Below are 23343 nucleotides of genomic sequence, written 5' to 3'. Positions count from 1 at the left end.
ATGGTAGAGTCAGAAATGGTTCAAAGAGATTTGTCTCACCACTCACTCTCGGCTCAAAGCTGGCTGACCAGTGCCAGATCAGAACCAACCTCCAGGGCACCATAAATCTAATTCAGGAGGCACAGGGATGCTCATAGAGGCCCTTCCAAGTCTTCAGAACAATGCTATTGCACTTAAGGTCTGAGGACTGTGTTAATGTACTTTCCATATTGGCAGAGGCTTCAAATGTGCATAAAAGATGTCCTGAAGATATTCCCATTTGGACAGTGAGGATTTTGACCTCTCTTTCTTTATTTTTACAACCCCTAAGGTTTTCATTTATCTTTTCTCTCTCTCTCTCTTTTGACAAGATCAAATGACTTGCAAAGCCACTTACTGCTAACAGGTTTTGCTGGCTCTTTAAATACAGCTGAGGTCACACCACAAGCATGGTTGAAAGAATGGAGCGAAAAAATTAGGAGTGTGTCAGGTAGTGTGAACCTGCCAGGAAAAGATGAGCACACGAGAACACTCTGTATTAGTCCCTGAAACAAAATGGCAAAAACCACTATGCAGCGACCACATGCGTGGAAGCAGCGTTACATAATGCAAAGGTAAATATATTTCCGGATATTTATCATACAGATGTCTGCATATGGTGACCATAGCCAAAACCAAGTCAGTGATGCTCATCTTTGTCAATCCACAAATAAACAGTTGGGTCATTGACTAGTTCTCGCTTCTAGCACAGTGGTGACCTCGCAATGGCTTGTAGAGGTGCACAAGGGAGACTTTGTTTGTCTAGCCATATTATGCATTTACAGTAACTCGATTTATTAAGAGCTGCCAAGGGTTTCCTGACAGCGAACACCTGGTCTGGGCTATTTGAATTGGTTGAGCTGGCAGCCTGCCTGCTCCGACACAGTCAGGAACCAATGCAGAAGCACCTTCTCTGAATCAGCTGTCTGCTTCTTCAAAAGACAAAGCTTGTGTAGTGGTGCAGGCTGGCAGTACAGCAGTCCACAAAGTGGGGCCCTGGCTCTGGGTCTGTTAAGAAAGGGAACCCCCCTTCTTTACAATCCCAAGCTCCCTACTTTTTTCTATCCTAGCTCTGACAGTTTATCTATTGGACAGAGGTGCAGAAATGTGGGCCTCAGCACACACAGAATACCTTAAGACCTTCTACAGATGATATCCTAAGTTCCTCTACCCTCAAGCTTGGGAACATTGACTTAAATTCAAGGTTCTTTTGAACAGCATGTTGTGCCTCCTTGACAATCTGTTAGTTCTGTTCGCGTGCTAGACTTGACAACATTTTGGACACAAAAAAAAAATGGGAGAAAGAGACAGGAAGGAAGGAAGGAGAGGGAGAGAGAATGTAGACGGGTTTCAGTAAATTGAAAACAGAGGCACCGAGGTTCCAGTACATGAATGTTGATAGAGCAGAGAATTAGAGCAGGAGAAGAATCAGCCGTCTGTATTAAACAATTCCTTACTAAACAAGTCCACACAAGTTGGGTCAAGTTTCTCAGAAGCTTTATAGCATTAACTGTAAGTCCAAAGACTACTAACATCATCTGACTGTATATGTGCAATGCTTGTTAGAAACAGATAACTCTTTGAAACACACAGCTTGAATGGTTACTAATTTACTAGCATGTGTTCTTCAGTCCACAACTGTAAAATAAACCTAAGCTTGTATATGAACAACCCAAATTCTTATATCCATACATCCAGTCATGTTGTTTACCAGTCATGTTTTCATATAATTTCATTCAAATGTGTACGTGATCCAAATAACACCTTTTCAAACAGCCATTTGGATTGATTTCATGAGGAAGAAAAAGAACAAATGGTAATTATTAAGTGCAGACTATGAATTACATTTCACTGTTTATAAAGCTTTTCTAAAAAAAGAATTCGTACATTCAAGTGTAACTTGAGTGTCTGTGTGTGTGAGAGAGAGCTGTCACCTGGTCTCAGAAGTACATTTACACCTCAAAATATGTTGCGTTTTTTTTCATCACTACAAAGATAAATCTGTAAGAGGTCTAATCACAAAATTTATTCTCTATATTAAGGGTTATTAGGGTATTTTATTACAAGTTTGGTTGTTTTTGCACAAATTAGCAGAGCTGTGCAGCTAGGCGAATTTATACTAAAACAAGATTTACGTAAACAACTGGATATAGATAGCATTTTATCGGTTAGCGTAATTTTTGCCGTTAATTCCATTCATTTTTTTATGCAGTTACATTTCTGCCAAAAAATGAGTGTGTGGTGAAATGATGAGCTAAAATGTCTGTGTTCTAAGAAGATCCTGAATGTATTGAACCCTTGATAGCTAATGTAGATAATGCTACACAAGTGTTCAGTTTTTCATTTGAATTTTACATTTTTATTGTCAAAATCGTATAATGTCTATTTGGCACAAATGATAAATATCTAGTCATATTTTTATTGCAGTATGTCATCATCCCTGTAGCTTTCATTGTAAAAAAAAAAATTTGATCAGCTGGCAGACATATAAATTTTGATCAGCTGGCAGACATATAAATTTTGAGGGCAGGAGGGCTCCGGTCACATTCCAGTATGCTTTAGGTCCATTGCAAAGATCAGAGAAGCTAACTGCAAATATTACATTCAATCAAAAACTTTCCAAATCAAGTAATTCAAAGGCGTTCAAACATCTGTAGAAAGGCGTTCAAACATCTGGTGGTTTTGTGTCAAATTTAACTCATTTTGACATTTAAAGGTAGTGAAACAAATGTTTGTACAGGTGGTACGTACTTTTCGTATATAGGTTCTGTTCTGGTTCAATTTTGACCCTCATGTATTGGATGAATTACAAGGGTTTCTGAAACAGTGAAACAGTAAACCAGTGAGTAGGCATATACCTATATTGTTTGGAAATGAAAATGTGCCGACACTCCAGGGGAGTCTTGCTAAAGTCTTGAGATTCAAAAGTTCCAACATGCACTTGCCATACATTTACTTGATACAAATATGGGTAAACTCATGTAAGCACCTACAAGCACCTCATTTCATGGGAAACTGGTTTGTTTTATGACTATAAAAGTATAAAACCCTGCTTGCACTCCAGTTCATTTCAATCACAGCTTTACTGAATTGAATAAACAGTTTGATGTTCTCGGCATCATTGTAGAAGACTGTGAGCAAGATGGGGAGGAAGAATTTATGACAACATTCAGGAGATCAGGAGCATAATGAGGAAGTGTCAGAGCACAAGAACAATTTGGAGCAAAACTGATCACAATTCTTCAAATAAAGATGAAGAGATTCCTGAGGAGGATGATCAGAGAAAAACAACACCATAAGTAGTATATCTAAGGGCAGTGAGGATAACAAATGAAATGTCATTGTCACATTTGCAATTTGTTGGATATTTGATCAACTTTGCAGCTCTTCATTCCACCTGCCACTGAAAGAATTGTCACTGAAGTTAAAATATAGAAGGGATGCAGGAGAAGCCTTCATTGGGCTTCTAGTATAGATCCATAGGTGAAGCTGCTTTCATTATGTAGCATGCTGAAACTGGATGACCCATTCTACCATGTCCCTGGAGATGTTCAGAACTTTATCAAAAATGATCAGATTTGACAACCATGAGTCCGGACGTGCAAAGCGTGTCATGGATCAGGGATGTCTTTGGCAAATGGGTGGAGCACTTGCCACAGATCACAACCTTTGTCTTGTGGTCACTGTGGATGAGACACTTGTCCCAGTCAAAGGTAATATATTAGAGTGTACTCATTTTTACTTTTGTTATTATATTTGTCAGTATGCATGTCTAGTGGTTGCTGTTCTTTCCAACCTGTGCATGTCTGGCAAACCAGGAAAATACTTGCTCTCTCTGTGTTGGATTATGTATTATATATATATATATATATATATATATATATATATATATATATATATATATATATATATATATATGTATATGTATATATTATATATATATTGAGATAGTTTATTTGCATTTGGAGAATCTATGCAAGTCAAAAATACCATTTCTCTTGACTGTTGTAAATTATTTAGACATTAAACATTTAGTACTACAAAGTGAGTAATTGCTCTGGTCTTTATAACACTCAGTAAAAAAAAAAAAAAAAAAAAAAAAAAAACACCTACATTTAAAACAAGCTGTGACAGGACAAGTGACTAAAAGAAAATCAGTCCTTATACCTTTTGTTGGTTCTTTTCAGTGATGATTTCTAGTCTTATACTGGGTATATACTGAGGAAACTGGACATTAGAAGCGGTTATACACAAATAGCCTAGTAAAAAAAGACTGCTGCATATACGTGCATATGGCCTCGACTGCACCTTTGGTCTTTTTTCATTCGAAGAATAACTAAAGAGAGGAGACAGACCGGATTCCCAGCATTTGATCCTTATGACTCAGCAGTGGAATTGGGAGGTCAGGTCAGATGTGAATGAGCCTTCACAAGTCTCATCTTGGCCTGCAGCAGCCAGTCTCCTGACCTCGCCTGCTTGCTAGACAATAGGGAGGATGGTCACAATGTGAGCCCGGTTTTTAAATGGAGGCACGGCACTGAAAAGAAACTGCCGACTGAATGGTGTCTCATCCCGTGGTGGTGAGGACTCATAGAGGTCAAGGTTCACCTACATCTGACAGAAACGTGTGGGAAAAGCCAGGCAGGATGCCCACACATCTTGCCCACTGCCCCTCACCCAAGTAGATCTAATCCTAAGGCCGGCCAAGGAGTGGCCTTGTGTTACAAAAGGTGGGGACATCGTTTGCAAGGGGGAAGATCTAGGAAAAAGGACAAAGAATGACAAAGACATTGAAGTAACTTCACATATCATGCTTTCAGTTGTCAAATGGGCAATCAATACACACTGGCTGAATGTGCTACAACTCCTAAAAGGGTCATAATAGGTTCAGTTTAGGGCAAACATATTTCTCATTTGGTTTCTTATTTGATCTGAAGTGGTGAACTTATTGGTGGTAAAAACTCTTAAGGTCTGCACTCCCAGATTGTGTGGTATATTATACGTATTCCTTATTAATTAGGCAACAATAACATGTCATGTGTCTGAAATTAGGGCTATATACCTTAATAACGTTTCACTCTGGGTTGGCGGAGGATATGTTGGCCTCTGCCACATATGGCCATGCGGCAGTGAGGGAAAGGCCTAAACCCATGACCTTGCATCCCAGGCTCCTTATGTGATAACTAAAAAAAAACAACAGCCAAGGGCTTTCCGGGTTCACCCATCTTACAATAGAACTTCTCCCGCCACTTCCCTTTTGAAGTCCTTCCAAAGAGGAATGTGATAGCTAGACAAAGCCCAGATCCATCAAACCACATGCAAAATGCATGTTCTCTCAACCAGATAGGCTTGGGATCATGACATGCTCAAGCAAGGTCTGCCTGTCCTCCACGGGTGCAGAGGTGATGCTTACAAAATAGACATTCACATATGTCTGGTTTTATTTATCAAAGTTCTCTGATCTAAGATAGTTTTTTTTTTTTTTTTATCTGTTTTCACATGCTTAGGAAGATATGCATATTGACAATGACCAGTGATTCTTGCTCAATACCAATTACAATATTTTTTTTTTTTAAGTATTGCTTATTTTTTATTGTAATTATAGGAAACTAATTAGAGTTACTGTTACCACCCCAAAGTTTATCATTTTCCCATAACAACACATCACAAATGGTTCTTCTCCTTTTATACCACAGCCATTTTTTACCAAATAAAAAAAACAACATTTTTTATTTATTAAATAATGATACATTGCACCTTTTATCCATTTATAGTTACATGCACTGTTGTGGAACATACACAAGGCAAGCTAGTTTCTGTTATCACTTATGTTATAACAGCTATAAACAGTTTTTTTTCTCAGTTAATAAGTTAATAAGCTTGTCACATTACCATGAAACTGGAAAGCCCTCTATCTTAAAAACTGCATCAGAAAACCTAAATGACTAGCTTTACCTCTGACTGTCATAAAGCACTGACACTGGAGACTCCTTCCAAAAATGCTAAATAAACATCTTACAGAAAACTTCACAATATAAACAATTACACTTTTTTTAATATCTTTTATGTGGAGCGTCCGCCATAATGTCCTATGTAAGTTGTAACTATAGAACTGTTCGGCCATATTGTTTTAGAAAATGAAACAACCATCTATCCAATCAAATACCAGAATATAGCAAGGCTGTGGTATAAACAAATTATGATTAGCATGAAAACAAACAGCTAGCAATACATTCCATTGGAGACTTATCCTCAGAAAAGCTGTCATTGGTGCATTTGCATTAGCTATGCTAATACAGTGCATTCATTTGAAGCCCAAAATCTTGTTTAAAAATGGAACTCACATACTCTGATGTTTAAACTTTCTATCATGTTTTAGATTGTTAGAATGGTAAGAATGGAGAAGATTCACATAAGATATTCTGAATGCCAGCCAGCTCATTCATGTAATAAAGCACTTGTCTAACATTCAGTAATAAAGCACTTATCTAAATCAATATTTGAATATTATTTAATAAGAGAATTCACTCTTGAGTCTTGGTTAGCCACAGTGCAACATGCAGGCAATCTATTTCCACCAAATGAGCTGTTGGAAGCATACTTAAGGACACACACTTGACTCGAAACCGGTGCAAGTACCTTTCCATTGCTGATGGCTATATTTATGGTTAAAATAAATAAATAAATAAATAAATAAATAAATAAATAAATAAATAAGAATATGAAAAGTTCACACACAGAAGAAAGGTTTAGGCTGAAAGCGATTACATTTGAAAGGCTTGGTATTGTCCAACTACTATATATCACAAACTAATGGAAATATAATTCTCATCAAAATAAGGTGCATCACAGTTAGACAAGAGCACAATATATTTCAGTATAACTATAATCGAAGCTCAGAGTACCTGGATTAAATTTATCATACAGTTAAAAGAGAAATTCCTCAAATGTGACAAAATTATTCAATTACATCCAGATTTGGACATTCAGTGAGTCTTATTAACTCTTCAGTCTGTTAGAAAGTAGCAGTACACATCCTTTTAGTGACTAACTAATAGCATGATCAAAATGATTGACTGGATTAAATCATTCTTTATTTCCCGAATTCCCATTGGCTGCTAAGTTCCGCATGAAGGAGTATTTCGTTATTCAGCAATGACCTCATTTGAAAATCGCTGCCAAAAGACCTTTTGGGAAAATATCTTAATTACAGAAAAAGACTCACTTGGCCATGGGCTCATCTTAGTGCATGGCTCAGTGTAATCTCACATTGTATGGTACTCCTCTACAGCACACTGACATCTGTTGAATTACTTGATGGAATTTGGCAGCGTGCTAGAGCGCTCTGAAATACTGACTGGATAACACTGGCTAAATAATTTCAGTTCAGTCTTCATAATAACCTTTATGCTTGTCACCGTTTTCAAGCCAATAAGGTGTGCATAAAACAAAAAGTTTGGTCAGTTAAACCATTAAAATGTAAATCCTGTGCGCAGTATATACGAAGCACCAAAGTTGTGCAACCGCTTGTCCCAAAGCACCCCCGAAAAAAATCACTGCACTTTACTTCCATTACAACATGGAGAGGATAAAACAATAGTAGTTATTGCACTCCTGTGCATACGTCCAAAACAACTCAGTTTCAATCTTCCAGTAATTAGTGTAAAGGATTAACCATGATGCTCTAATACTTTGAACATGCACATAATGTAGAAAAGATAGCCACAAACATGTGCGCGCATGCACACACACACACACACACACACACACACACACACACACACACACACACACACACACACACACACACACTTTGCAAGTAAGTTTGGTTATTGTTTGAGTGTGAGGGACTCCATCTGTCAGTGCACGGAAGAACAGTCATCAGTCAGCTCCACACACATGGGCCCCAGTTGCAGGCAAACATTCGCTCTGAGCAATACCCAATACGTTACTTAACAAATTTATTGGTACCATGTCAGTCATTAATCAGAAGGGAAAACATGGATTTTGTCCATACTTTCCTTCGGTGAGCTGCTCTAGTAAAGTACATAAAGTACTTTAAGTGATTTACTTTATTTTAGATAAGATTTAATTTAAACTCTGAAGTAGGTACATTTGGATAGGCTTCAGAAAAAAATTTCTTTACTAGATTATCATCATAACTGATGACATAATTGATATTTACTTAATGTTATGTTGGGCTAAACACATCACAAAGGTTTGGACATCAGATTCAAATGTATCGATTACAGTGGGCATGTCCAGATCTTTGACATTTTTCGGAAACATTTTCATACATACACTTACCGGCCAGTTTATTACTAACTCCTGCTCCCTGCTTATTCATGCACAGACAATCATGTGGCAGGAGTACTTTGCATGCATTCATGCATTTAAAGGTCAAGCGTTTCAGTTAATGTTCACCTCAAACATTAGAATTAGGAAAAAGTGATCTCACTGACGTTGACCGGGGCAGGGTTTTTGGTGCCAGACGGCTGGTTCGAGTGTTTCAGAAACTGCTGATCTGGGATCTGATCTGGGGTCATGTCTGTAGAGTTTATGTAAAATGGTGTAAAAAAAAAATAATAAATAAACATCCAGTGATCAGCAATTCTGCAGGCAGAAACACTTCATTGGAAAATAGCCAGAATGGTTTGAGGTGACAGGAAGTCTATAGTAACTTTTTGTAGTAAAAAAAAAAAGCATTTTTACAACCATGGTGAGCATCTCAGATCGCGCAACACATCAAACCTTGAGGAAGAAAGGCTACAACAGCAGAAGGTCACATCAGGTTCCACTCCTGTCAGGAATCTGAGGCCACAGTGGGTACAGGCTCACCAAAATTGGACAGTTGATTGGAAAAATATCAGGTGACGGATGAAGAAGAATAAGACAATACATAATGAAGAACGTGCCCTGTGATGGGTTGGCACCCCGTCCAGGGTGGCCCCCTCCTTGCTCCCCAAGTGTGTATATATATATATATATATATATATATATATATATATATATATATATATATATATATATATAAAGTTGTATTGTATGTATCATCATCTCATTTGGTTTCCTCATCAGTGCAAGAATAAAAAACAAACTTTGTAGACTTGCCATGCTTTGGCCTGATTTGGTCTGAGTCTCTACCTGGCCCGTTCCTACAGGTGGGAGGAACATGTTGTAAGTCAGTGAGGTGAACAAGCGTCACAGTTGACAATGACACAATGTGCCAGACGGCTGCCAGAACTTCCAGCACTTTTTTTAATTGTGGTGCAGGATGAGTAATTGTTATTGCCACCTAATGTTCGAAAGTTCAGAATGTGCCAAGCTGAAACAGGACATTAACAATCAGCATATGAATCAACAAGCCGTCTTCAGAGTAAATTAAGTAATTAAGCATATCGCCTGTCCGCCTTGCAGACGTAGTGAGATCGCGAGGTGGAAACAACGTACATTGAGAAAGGTCATGCTGCATACTAATGACCTGAAATTTGTGTGGTGTGTGGTATGTGCGTGTGTGTGTGTTTGTGTGTGTATGTGTGTGTGTGTGGGTTGGTTTTTATGTCTTTTTTGGGACCTGCTAGATGCTGTAAATGTAAATCAATAAGCAATTTAAATTTGACAGAATAATTCTTATATAAAATTACAGTAATCCATGTACATTTTATGATCAGAAGTCTATCACTCAAGGTTTACATTAGTTCGTTTCTTATGCATAAACTTATAATATATTCAGGAGCACAAGTAGGATATGAACCAAATTTGTGGTGTAAATACTCCTACAAATGATTTACAAATAAATCCATTCATATCCAGCTTACTAAATGAGGCCCTATGTTTGTACATAATTTTAACCCTTTCATGCATAGTGGACAGCAATTCAAAAGCCATTATCTGGTTATTGCAAGGATTTCAATAGAATACCTGCATATAAATAAATGGACACTAATTCTTCGTTTGAATGCATGCAGTCCACTGGAGTGGACACTTTTGAAAAATGTATGTAAACGTAAAATGAAGGTAAAATGAGTTTTTTATGCCTAAAGAAGAGTAAAAACACACAGAGGAAAAAAATCCTTGATCCGGATTTCAAAGTTCATAAATGAAAGGGTTAATCACATTTGGCAGAAGATGGTATTGAAAGCAAGCTGCTTTGAGACGGTATACAATATTCAGAGGGTATACAATAAAAGCGTACAGCTGAGGGCAAAGTGCCTTGCTCAAGATCCCAACTGCGTGTCTGCGAATCATGGGATTTGAACTCATTTCCAAGCACTGGCTCATTAATTCTAATTAAAGAGGATGGACCATTAGTGTAATAGTGGTGGTAGTAATAGAAGTGGTGCCTCAGTGGTTAATGCACTGGGCTACTAATCACAAGCTTGTGAGTTCAAATCCCAGCACCTTCAAACTGACACTGTTGGACCCTTGAGCAAGACCCTTACTCCTCAACTGCTCAATTGTATCCTGTCTAAATTGTAAGCCACTTTGGACAAAAGCGTCATCCAAATGAGCAAAAGTAATGCTATACATGAATCACTGTCCAAATGAAAGAGAACTGAATTTAACTGAGAATTAGACCGAAATTGAGCTTCGTCACAATGCTATCTTTTAACAAAAAAGATGTGCTGAGAATGAAGAGAAAATCCTTTCAGCGTAGGAAAACAACTTGAATACTCTGATTCATGTGGGGGCCACTAAAGCCACCTGCCACAATCATACTCAAAAGATGCAACAAAAGGGCCTGTTTACACTGGCCTGGAATGAGAAAATGATAACCTTTGATAGCAGAGGCCACCAAACAAATACATATGACTGAGCTACATTCAGCTTCAAAAAGGTCTTTTCCCTTCCTGAAGAGACTTTGCACTGGCTGCTTATTAAGGTGTTCGAAGCTGGCAACTCAGGATTTAACACCTTTTGTGTAAGAAATAAATCCGAACTGTCTCTCTGTTTATAAATGTCTCCATTCAGATCAGTAAGAGAAATATTCCAACAAGCAAAGTGATATTTTTGGTAGCTAACCACTAAAAAAAGGGACAATTTCTATGAAATGTACATTATTAATGTTAAATAAAATTTTATCCAAATGCATCTATGAAGAGGTAAAACTAAGTAGGATTCTATAAACGATTACTTACAGAGTTCAGAAGACTGTATACGCTAGTATATCTAATATAATACCAAAACTATATTCTTGCTACAGTTTCTTGATAAGAATTTTTACCTAAGTACCTAAGTGAGAATATGATTAGAATAGAGGCTGCAATGCTTCTCCAAGATCAGCCTCAAACAAGATGTTTTTCTTCAAAACATTTTCACAACCATCCTCTCTCTTCAGACATGTTCAGGCTGATTTAATTGCAGGATCAGATTAAAAGGGCTCCGTGCCCTGGTTATAATAATAAGAATGTGAGAAAGGGGCATAGACTGACAGATTTGATACTCTAGATAACTGCAGTGGGTTGCAGTAGCCGACCCTGATCCAATGCCATTGGAAGATGCGTGTGGGAATAGCTATCTGATATGTTTTTTGGATTTTAATCATAAACGCTTCAGGGCAGTACATTTTCAGAGCGGATTTGATTGCTGTTATGTTCCACGGGGCCTAAATTACAAACGATCATAACATCCAAATATAAATACCAGAATATATATAAAATTTCACTAGACGTCATGGAAAGGAAATGAAGCTGAAGATTTTAACAAAGCTTTTTGTTTGGATTAAGAGAAAGTGCTATGTTTAAGTAAAAACTAATCATAATGTTGTTTTAAGAAACGTTATTGTGATCATAAAATTTTAGTGTCTTTATTCTCATCAAAATAATAATAAACCATTTTGAGTGAGGCAGTTGTTGCTTTGTTGCTATAGGTCTGATGTGACACCTCCCCAGCTGCAGATATTAGCTGTATGTAATTTCAGAGTTGGAAATCGGCCAAGCAGCCTCAACCCTGGTAACCTGGGCTGACATAGACTTGGGAAGCTACACAACTCACCAAGAATCGCTGTGGCTCTGTGTTAAGTCTGATAAGAATATACCAAAATGTTTTGTAACATAGCAAAAAGAGGTTTGATTCTACACCACAAAAAGTTATGGACTATGAACCTTTACTGAATATGGTATTTTAGGATGCATTCGTGTGTCTATAAATATTAAAGTTGCATCCACGACCATTAAATTCATGGTCAAATTTCTAAAATAGCTACTGCTCACCTATAAATGAAGGGTTGTTTATTTCATTATGTGTGATATATGGTGTCATGGAATGATACCACATACCAGATCTGAATTTATTATCCTTTTATCTGTTTATTTATTTATTTATTTAAATGTTTACATTGTCTTTGCATAGCACAAGCAGTGAAACAGAGTTATCGTCACACCGCAAAGTTTATTATTTTCTAATAATAATGATTCTCAAGATGTTTTATTCCTCTTATAACACAGCAATTTGACAACTGTTACAATTTTTTTTTTTTATTATTATTAGTGATTGTAATGTCATACTTCCCCACCTTGTGCCTCCTGGGATAGGCTCCAGCTTCGCCATGACCCAGTGAGGATAAGCGGTACAGAAAATGAATGGTTGGATGGATGTCATACTTTCTTTAAACACTTCTAGTCATGTTTAATGTTGTGTAACATGCTATACATGACAAAAAATTCCTGTTATCACTTATAAGAAAATGCAGCTTGTCAAGCTACTGAGAAACCACAAATCTCGAAGACTATTCCATGTCAGAAAACTAGTTACAGCTTTACGTTGGACTGTTACACAGTGTTGACACTGGAGACTCCTTTCAAAAAATGCTAAATAAAACTTTACCGTACATGATGTGATGAGTGGTCCACCTGCTACCCAGAGAGCAGACTATTTGTAATGTTTATCCAGAGAAGGGTCAGTTATAGCAACATCACAGCTATATTCCTTGGTCTTACCCATTGTTATGAATGACTAATTGAATTTGGCCTATGTGTTACCTCATATTTATACCCCGGTGAAGCAGGAAGTCGTGGTTGAACAATTTCCTGTTCCTAGTCACCTTGGTACTAAAAACAATTTTACAATATCAATGGGAATATAATCATATGAATTCATAGGGGTGCCAATAATTGTTGCACACCTATATTTAACAAAGATATTTTTTTATAAACCTGTGTTGTGTTTGCAGTTGTTTGATATCCATGAGAGGCGAGTATTTTTGTGTTTGTGAATTTTTTTTAACAAAAGATCAAAAGTTTAAACAATAAAGATGATTTTTCTCAGCTTTCTTTGCTCATATTTAATCCAAGGGTGCCAATATTAGTGGAGGGCACTGTACATCATTTAACTCATAACCTCTTTTGTTTGACACTCAACCTATTTACTCTTACTGTTGGATTCCTGTTTGCTGTGTTATGACTCAGGTTCCATCTGACCCTTATGTGCTTCATTAAATCCTGTGTACAATTAAATCCAATCTTAAGCCTCTTCTTTAAAAACCCAAAATGGAGCTTTTACGGATTTGAGGCACAACAATTAATTCCTGTGATATGGAAACAACTCATAAAACCTGCTGATGTTACTGACTGTAAACAGTAATTAGGAAAATCCTCAAAGGGTGTGGAGATTTTTTCTCTGATCGCATAAGGATCTGAGGTTTTTTTCACTTACACGTAAGGGCCATGCTCAGCATAACCAAAAACAACTATTAAAAGGATCTATCAGCAACTGGAAATTAGTAGAAATCAAAAAATTTAAAAAATCAAATCAAATGTGAGAAACAGATATGCGCGAGGAACAGATGCATATCTTGTTCATACCGATACACAAAAGATTACAGGTTTGTGCAAACACACCACACAAAAGCCCTCCTGATAAAACCTTTCCAAGAGGATCAAAATTGTTTCTCAACTCACAGGAACATCTGTCTCAATATCCTAACTGTACAGCAGCACACTTACTCCTTTGTTGTTAAAACCAAAAAGAAGAAAGGAAATAAATAGTGTTTGAACAGTGTTAAGCACTCAGCAAGTACGATTTACTCGAGCAAAGAGGTGGTCCATCCAGGACCCCAAAGGACTGGACTTTTCACCGCACCACCAAGAGAGCATTTTGATACATTATGCAAGAATATCTCCTACAGGTACACACACGTCTTTGAATAATCTGGAGAATAAAATGGTTACTTTGGTAGACACACAGAATGGGTTTAGTGAAACATCTCTGAAAAGTTCCTCTAAATATCACCTTTTGTCCAAAGTGAGGTTGTATTTGTCTAATGCACTGTGTGGTGATTCAGGTGCGGGCCCTCAGGCACCTACTTATCCTGCTAAGAGGCCTGTCGCATATAACCTGGTATCTGCCATGAGCCAGGCTTACTGATGCTGTGTGTTTGCAGACGTCTGCTTTGGAAACCGGGCACTGATAGAGTGCATGTCAGAGGTGGGGCAGCATGAGTTAATGTAAATCTGTCAGTCGGATTTAAAAAAAAAAAAAGTAATAAAAGTGGACTGAGACTCAGACTCTGTCTCAGACAGATTACAGGTATTTATGGTTCACAGGCTTTAAAAGTCAACGGAGTGTAATGGTTTTCATGCTGATATGCTGAGGCAAAGCTTGGGGTCGAGCAGTAAACACAGCAAGGTGATAAGCCTGCATTGAGGTATGTAAAATAGTACACGTGAAGTTGTTTAGAAAGATAATCAATAAAAAGAGGCTCCTAAATAGTAAACACTCAAAGACTCTCCATATTTAGGAATACCTTTATTGTAAGAAAGGAATACAATTATTATTACAATAATGTACAAATATACTGTATATGTAATTTGGCAGATGTATTTTGGGCAATCTGCAAAGGCATCAGGGTAAATTAGTATAAATCTTCCTTTATGATACTCCAAACAGTTTATAGTAAAAATTAGCTGTTAATGTCTCACTATGCAAATAACGCAAGTAATACAAATTAGATTTAATTACATCTAATCATCTCCAGATTTATTAGCACTCTAGAAAAAAATAATACAAAAATAAACATCACCATAACATGATTACAATCATAGTTTTAGTGCTGCCTCACCAATATGCAGCTCCAAGACAACATCAAGGGTCACTCAGACTAAAACTGGATGTCAGGTGTGATTAGATGGGAGCAAAATCAAAGTTTTGGGCCAAAGACAGCATCATCTGCATGCTTGGTGAAACAAAATTGAGGACTAAGTAGACAAAAGTGAAATATGTTTTGTGTTTGGTGGTTAAGGGTCTCTTGTAAGGATTGATGATTTCTCTATGTGCCAGGGCATTTTAATCCAAATCCTGGTTACCACTGTCATGAGCTTAGTAAAAAATGACCACAAATGATCATAAACATACACCACAGAACATCAGCCATAGAATTAAACCATTAATTAATATTGTGTAGGTCTTCATTGTGCTGCCAAAACTGCTCTGACCCGTCGAGGCATGGACTCCACAAGACCTCTGAAGGTGCCCTGTGGTATCTTGCACTAAGACGTTAGCAGCAGATCCTTTAAGTCCTGTAAGTTGTGACATGGGGCCTCAATGGATCAGACTTGTTTGTTCAGCTCATCCCACAGATGCTCGATCAGATTGAAATCTGGGGAATTTGGAGGCTGAGTCAACACCTTGTACTCTTTGTCATGTTCCTCAAACCGTTCCTGAACAAATTTTGCATTGTGGCAGGGTGTATTATTCTGCACAAAGAGTCCAGTGCCATTAGGGAATACTGTTGCCATGAAGGGGTATATTTGGTCTGCAGCAATGGGTAGGTAGGTGGTACGTGTCAAAGTAACCTCCACATGAATGCCAGAACCCAAGGTTTCCAAGCATTACACTCCCTGGACCGGCTCGCCTTCATCCCATAGTGCAGATAAGTGATGCACATGCACCTGGCCATCTGCACGATGTAAAAGAAAACATGATTCATCAGACCCAGCCACCTTCTTCCATTGTTCCATAGTCCAGTTCTGATGCTCCCGTTCCCATTTAGGAACTTTCAGCTGTCGACAGTGGTCAGCATGGGCACTCTGTCCGGTCTTCAGCTACACAGTCCCATACGTAGCAAGCTTCCATGCACTGTGTGTTCAAACACCTTTATTTCAAAGCCAGCATTAACCAGACAGTCTAGTCTTCACTCCCCAAGAGTCCTGCCATTTGGAGATACTCTGACCCAGTCGTCTAGCCATCACACTTTGCCCCTTGTCAAAGTCACTCAGATCCTTACGCTTGCCCATTTTTCCTGCTTCCAACACATCGACTTCAAGAACTGACTGTTCACTTGCTGCATAATAAATATATCCCACCTCTTGACAGGCACCAATGTAACAAGGTAATCAATGTTATTCACTCCACATGTCAGTGGTTTTAATGTTATCGCTGATCGGTACATCCTAATTAGATACTTGCATGAACATAATATCTGAATTTTGATGACTATCTCCTTTGAGCCCTAATAAAAACCTGAATCTAAGAGGAAAATCCACATGCACAAACCTAAGAATATGAAGCTGCTTTAAATATTCTGCAGGAAGGAGGGGTGAAAGATTCTTTATAAGTGTCTCCAACCATGATAGACATTACAGGAAGAGACTCTGTGCTGTTTTCTCTCAGGGAAGGCTTTGCCAAATATTTATTGTGGGAGTTTTAAAAATAATTTGTATACCTGGAGGTTCACATGAAAGCGAATATGTTCTTTATAAAGACAGAAAAGATATTAGAAAAGAGGCTGGTACTTAAGATCCCTGAGCATTTAACAGAGTAGACCTCCTGTACCGTAATTAAATTGTAGTTGTTATATTGTAATACTATTTAAATAATATTATGCTGGCTATTTATCAATGGTGCAATTTGCCAAGAATATTATGAGACATTATTGAAATTTTAAAAAGGTAATGAATGTATTCTATTGCTACAAAGTTGTTTTTTTAATCCTATCACTAACCTAAATATTACATGATTTAGTTTTGAATCATGTAAAGGGATGCACTTAAGACACAACATCTGATGTGCCCATAAACACAAGCACTCAGTAGTAACACACATTGCATAATTTCAGCAACAACAAAAAAAAGGCATCAGCTTCAAAATAGACCTAAAACTACTAGCATCTCAGCAAGTAGACATGGAGACTGTTGCTGTGAAGGTAAAATCTAAAATATTTTTGGACGATACAGTAGGTGGTGCCTTTCGAGAACATCTAGCAGGGACAAAAAAGTTTCTTGTTGTCAAAACAAGTCCAAACACATCCCATGGGCAATGCCATTCTAGAGCAGTGCAGCTGAATTCTAAAAGTAGAGAAGGCGCTCATGTTACACAGTCGTGATGTTATTTGTGGTGTTTACCCACTGACATGAACAGGAACTTAAGGGGTTACTAAGAGCAGTTACTAAGATTTTCTTCAGACACCACTAATAGACGGGCGCCAAGCCATTACTAGGGTGTATTACATTGCTGTATAGATGATGACTTTAAGGAACTCTTTGAGCGAGCAGGATGTTATAAATGAGGTTTGATTTTAGAAGAACTGTAGCAAACACTACAATTGAGTTTGTTAAATTAGAACTATAAAAAAAATAATTTAAAAAATCACTGTAAAAGATTGAGAGGTCTTCCAAAAGCAAAACCAGAATGCATTAAAGCTCGAGATATCTTTAATGTCATAAACAGAATGCAGAATTGTGAATCAAAATGAATATGTATCTGCTCAGTAGGTTTTTTGTTGTTGTATTGTTTTAGAAAATATTCTTTAAATATTTTTATTTAAATGTTCTTTTTCTTTGGTGTAACACAATTAAGCATTTTTATAAGCAAATAGTCAATAAATAAATAAATGAATAATATTATAACATATCAGCTTTAAGCAGTTACATACAACATACAAAATACAACAATATGGTTGCTGTATTATTGCAGAAATCCTAAAACAGAAGTCAGGCATTTTAAATGATGTAAACAAGTACAGCTTGCTCCCTCCTTTGGTGAGAAAAAGAGCAACCTCAAAAAAAAAAATAAAATAATAATGTGTAGAAAGAGCAGGAAGGTGCTAGGTGTTTTAAGTGAAGGAGTGACTGACCGTGTCGGCCTTTTGTGTCCCCAGGGGGCAGAGTGCATCCTCTGTGTGCCCCCAGACTCCCATGGGCCTCATTCAGAGTTAATGTACCAGACAGCACAGATTACTTACTTTGAAGGCTCTCCACTTGGCTAAAGAATTCCACACCTCCTTGCCTGAACTCCCAAGTTCTGTTATCAGAGCTAAGGGGCAAAGCTTCTGAGGTCTACTATGGAATCAGTCACAAAAAAAAGGAACGAAAAGGGTGAAAGTGGCACTATGGGTGGCTGAGTGAGAACTAATAAGCATCACTATATCTCTCTGTTTATGCATGACCACCTGCTGGTTGATTCTAAGTGCAAGCATAGTGGACCAACCACAGTAGATTTAGCAGGTTGGAATGCTTCACATATATTTTAAAATGAAAAATTAGCCTTGAGACTCTGCTACAAATTTGAATGGAAATGATAAGCTCCAATAATAGTGCAATAGGATTTATTTTTTAAGTATGTTTATTACAGTCCATTTACGCCTGAATATTTAAAAACATTACAGCTAAGAAACAAAGGAGAAACATGTAAATTAGCATACTATAGACTTAGCATACTATAGCTGTACTATTTCATTTTTGGGGGAGTAATAACCCTCGTGTTAGAAACTTTCTAAAAAATAAATAAGATGTTCGTAAATTAGTGAAATAGCTTAAAATAATAAAGATAATATGTAAACGTATGATTAAGCAAAGATTTTGCACTAAAAGCAAAATTTTTTCATCCTTAAAAATCTCAAAATTATGCTACGTGTTCAGCAGTGTCAGTGTTTTAATCACTACTGAAAAGCATTACCCCTTAAACACTTGACTTATTAATTATTCAGTGCACCAAATTATTCAATAGCTACTATAAATTATTCAGACAAATGTATGTATTAATAATAGTGAGAAGTGTAAGTCTGGACCACACTGATGTGTCCTGTTGTGGCCTGAGTTTAAAGGGTTAACATTTACAGGTTACCATTGTTTTACTATTTTATGACTGACTTGTTACCACCATAATTACTGACTAATTATTTAGCAACAGCAAGAACATTAACATTATTGCTATGTAATGACAATGAACTATCATAACTAGAGTTAACACCGTTACACATGTATTACAGACCTATAACTACTACTGATATTCTATTCATGCATCTGATATGAATAACAACCAGAGGAAATGTGCTGCTTAAAATTGTATTTGTTAAAACTGCATGTCAGTGATCATTTATTATCATTTTAGGACAGCTGTGATGGAATTAAGCTATGACAGTTTGTGTACACTCAGAAATTAGGTGCTTTCCATATAGCTACAGTATTACTAGGTCTTCATGATACTTCTTTTCTTTCTTCATGCAAAAATAAGCTCGATATTCATTTCACTTGTTTCATTTACATCACTGGCAGATGTCTTCATCCAGAAGCTGCAGAAGTGCTCTATAGTCTCCGTTTGAAAATAAAATAAAATCAAAATATCCTCAAACTAGTACAAATAGGCCAGGGTCTAAGAATATTAAAACCCTGATAGAAAGACATGTGTACATTCAATACAGGGAACAAGACCAGGTTTGTTTTTCTACAAAGTAGGTTTAGTCCTAACTTCAGTCTTTAGACTTCTTTTGAAGACAGCCTGTGACCGAAGTAGTGTCTATATGTATGCAGATATTTTTTAAAACCTTTCTTTTCTTTGTGTCCACTTAAGAAAAATGGATGTTTTTGAAGCTGCATCTCAGTGTGCATGAGCATTGAGGTTTTGTGTGTGTTATGAATGTGCTAGTACTCTGTTTGTCATGGATGCTGACCAGGTTGTTATTTTGTGTTATTTAATTTTGATTTGTTTTATTATTACATGCTCATGTGGCAACACCAGAATATGATATGCACTGTAGTGCTCAAACCGCACAGCAAACAAGATTTTTCTTTGGATTTCATAACTTAAGTATTGTTGATTTTGCATTCAAGTGTAACCTTAAGCAGTAATTCCAGCTCATGGTCAGTCCACACATATAAATTCTTGTGTTTGTCTTTTTTTTTCCCCTTTCAGGACTGTAGATGGAAATCTTTTTGAATATGGCGTGGTAAAAAGTACATTTTAAAAATATCTGTGTACATGTGGTTGGGGCCTCCGTTGCAGGGCTCTGATTGGATGTAGAGGAAGACCTATTCGATATGAGTTGCAGTAGTGCAATCCTGAAAAATCAACATACTGAACAAGCACCTGAGTGGCCTCCATGTACAGAAAAGGAACCAATGTGATTAAATCAGGTTAGCAATATGAGCAAAGATTAACAGGTGGTTGTCCAGAACTACAACAAGGTTTCGTGCATTAATCACTCACTGTGATCACAGAGTTTTCTAGGGAGATGACAAGAGTTTGATGTGGGGCTGCATCTCCAGGGATATTTAGCAACTTCTTGTTTGGATTTAGTTTCAGGTGATGAGCTGCTATCCATGATGAGATGAAACCTGAGTGTGTAAGGGAGGAAAGAGGAGGATGAGTTGTGTCATCACCATAGCCGTGGTCTGAAAAGCCATGTGAGGTGAGTAAGTGGGTATAGAGAGAAAGCAGAAAAGGACCAATCACTGATCTTTATGGAACACCAGTGGAGAATCTGTATGTCATCATCTCATATGACTTTACTTTCATGTAGGAAGTGAACCAATGCTATCTTAAGCCACTGATTCCTAATCTCACGAAGACGGAAAGGAGAGCCTTGTGGTCAAAAGCAACTGAGAAAATAAGAAGGATCTGGATCGATGATACTTGATCTATGAAACAAATTGGTGATAACTTGGGCTGTTTGTCTCCAGTGAGCAGAATCTACACATGCTTATGCACAAAATATCTCACCATTCACCAATATTGAGACTGAAATTAAAATGTGTATGTACTGTATGTAACAAACTCAAGTGTTAAAAGTGATAATATTCCCAAAAAGGCCATTGCTTTTCAGTTTCAAGAAGTCCAGATGAATAAGAATTAATACACAGACAGAGAAACAGAGGAACCGAGGGCTCCTGAGTAGTTAACAGAAAAGCATTCATTTTCTTGTCAGGAGATTGTGAATTTGAAAACTGTAGCCATCCGTGGCTGGGAGACCGGAGAGCAAAATTGGGTGTGCAGACTGGGTGGGAGGGATGGGATACACTCTCCTACACTCCCCTGTCAGTCACAGTAACACAATGGTCAGGTGACCAAATTTGGGGGAAAATGAGGAGAAAAAATCAGAGGATCCTATAAAAAGAAATAAATGGCTCATTTCATTTAAGCTCATTTGTTTACATTCATCCATTTGTGTTGTTCTTGGAACTATGACCTCACAATTTTTACGTTCACCAGAAATATGAAGAAATATGAAGGAATGAGTAGTTTAATGGAACTTGAGACATTCATAAAATCTGGAATTGCAGATACCAAGACACGACTGAAGTCCAAAAAAAGTAAGCACTTCAATCATTATAGCCCAAAAGTATAACATGTATTGCACAGACAAAGTGCAAACTAATGATATTCTGCTATTCACTGCAACAAAACATGACATAAGCTATGTTTATATGAAACTCACATCTTCCAGTAGTGACAGATTTGGCACAGGGCCAGCAGGACAAACAAAAGTCATGAGTTTGAAAATAGTTAAAACCAGACAAACAGACAGAGAAAACAGTGTCTAAACTGCCAGGCTTGGAGGAACTGACGTGATGAATATGATTTATTACAGAAGGATTATGAATGGCCAATGATGCATGAGAGACATTAGACTGGTCAGTGTACAAGACTGTGTGCATGTAGTGCATTGAATACTTAATATGTAATAAACAAACGTGACTGGACATGCTGTTGTAGGCAAATAATCAATGATATGGTGGTGTAACACAACCTGATGCAAAGTATACTGTAATTACTGTCACCACCCCAAAGGTGATTATTTTCCAATAATGACACTTAACAAAGAGGTTTATTGAATTTGCCACCAATTACACATTTATTAATGAAACACATGTCATACTTTTTAATATTTTATAGTTACACTAAATGTAACGATAGAAAATGAATAATCACCTTCTGAGCAATCAGATTCGAGAATTTAGCATTGCTGTGGTGTAATAAGGAGTAGAGATTTCAGTATGAGTGAAAATGTGACAGAAATGTTAACCTGCTGAAGCAATGTGCATTCATGAAACTCTTCTAATAAATGAGTAAATTTGTGTCCACACATTGCTCAAGAAAATGTTTCTTAAGACTCTCTTCTTTAAGAATCACCCCAGCTACTGCACGTCTCTACACTGTCTCTGCTGCACTTGCTTCAGCACCACCAACTCTGCTGCAACTGTTCAAGCAGCTCCACCTTGCTGGCATTCTGAGCGACCATCCCTCAATTATTTAAGAGACAATTTACACAAGGTCTAGCATAATCTGTGTTCTAGTGTTATTATCTGTTCGATTTGTCTGACAATACACCAAAGAAATGTTTTCCTTTTCCAGCATTTTCTGTCCCTCCTCTAGTACTTAGAAATTTATCACTCAGATCCTGTCAAGGCCGCATTTATCATTTCTTTTGCATTATTTGGAGATTTGCAGTAAGAACACAGCAAGGACAGAAGATCTATTATTCATCGCACTGTTTAACACTGCATTTAATCATCTGAGCGTAGGGAGAGTTCGAGTGAATTGTTGCTCTCTTGTAGGGCACAAGGCCAGCAGATGTTTATTCGTCTACACCCTAGCTGCACACAGAGGATGAAATCTTGCGACTTTGCAACTTGCAGTTGGCGCACTGAGAGCTGGCCTGCAAAGTTGACTCTCTCACCTTGGGTGACTTACAAATATCCAGAGGAGCAGGAAGACGCCTCAAGTCCAAGTCTAGATTTAGGTGATGTGTGTGTTGCCAATGAGGTAAAGCAAAGAAGGCAACGGAAAAGCGACTCACACTTCTGACCTAGAAAACCATTAAAAATATGCATTATCAGTGCACTCAGTAGTGAATTTGCTGAACCATTACAGGCCCTCAATTGCTGTTGCAGCCCTCATAGCCTGACTTTATGTCTTCATCACTTCATCATCTCATCCTGGTCCATTCAACTCCCTGTAACATCCTGCCTTGTAACATCCTTTATCATCCTCTACCTTCCAGTCAGTATATTAGATGGACAGCCCTGTTATTACACCTTCGTATTATTCGCATATTAAGATATTATTAATCTTGTATCGCATTGATACTGGGAAAACACTGTCGTAACTCTG

At 37.5% G+C, this 23343-nt stretch overlaps 1 protein-coding gene across 3 annotated transcripts in view; it reads right to left on the bottom strand.

Annotated features, from left to right (window-relative positions):
• Nucleotides 1-23343, bottom strand: part of arl15a (ADP-ribosylation factor-like 15a) — an 83087-nt gene that overhangs the window by 5688 nt on the left and 54056 nt on the right. The window contains exon 4 of one of the 3 annotated variants that reach the window (XM_017452293.3): nucleotides 20440-20567. The exons of the other annotated variants lie outside the window; for them this stretch is intronic. Coding sequence (XP_017307782.1) covers nucleotides 20440-20567 — 128 coding nt within the window. The remainder of the gene's footprint in view (nucleotides 1-20439; nucleotides 20568-23343) is intronic. 3 annotated transcript variants of the gene reach the window in all.

This window comes from Ictalurus punctatus, chromosome 22 (genome assembly GCF_001660625.3).
Source record: "Ictalurus punctatus breed USDA103 chromosome 22, Coco_2.0, whole genome shotgun sequence".
Classification (NCBI taxonomy): Eukaryota; Metazoa; Chordata; class Actinopteri; order Siluriformes; family Ictaluridae; genus Ictalurus; species Ictalurus punctatus.
The sequence above is the reverse complement of the archived record's forward strand: the minus strand, read 5'-3'. Positions and strand labels throughout refer to the sequence as shown.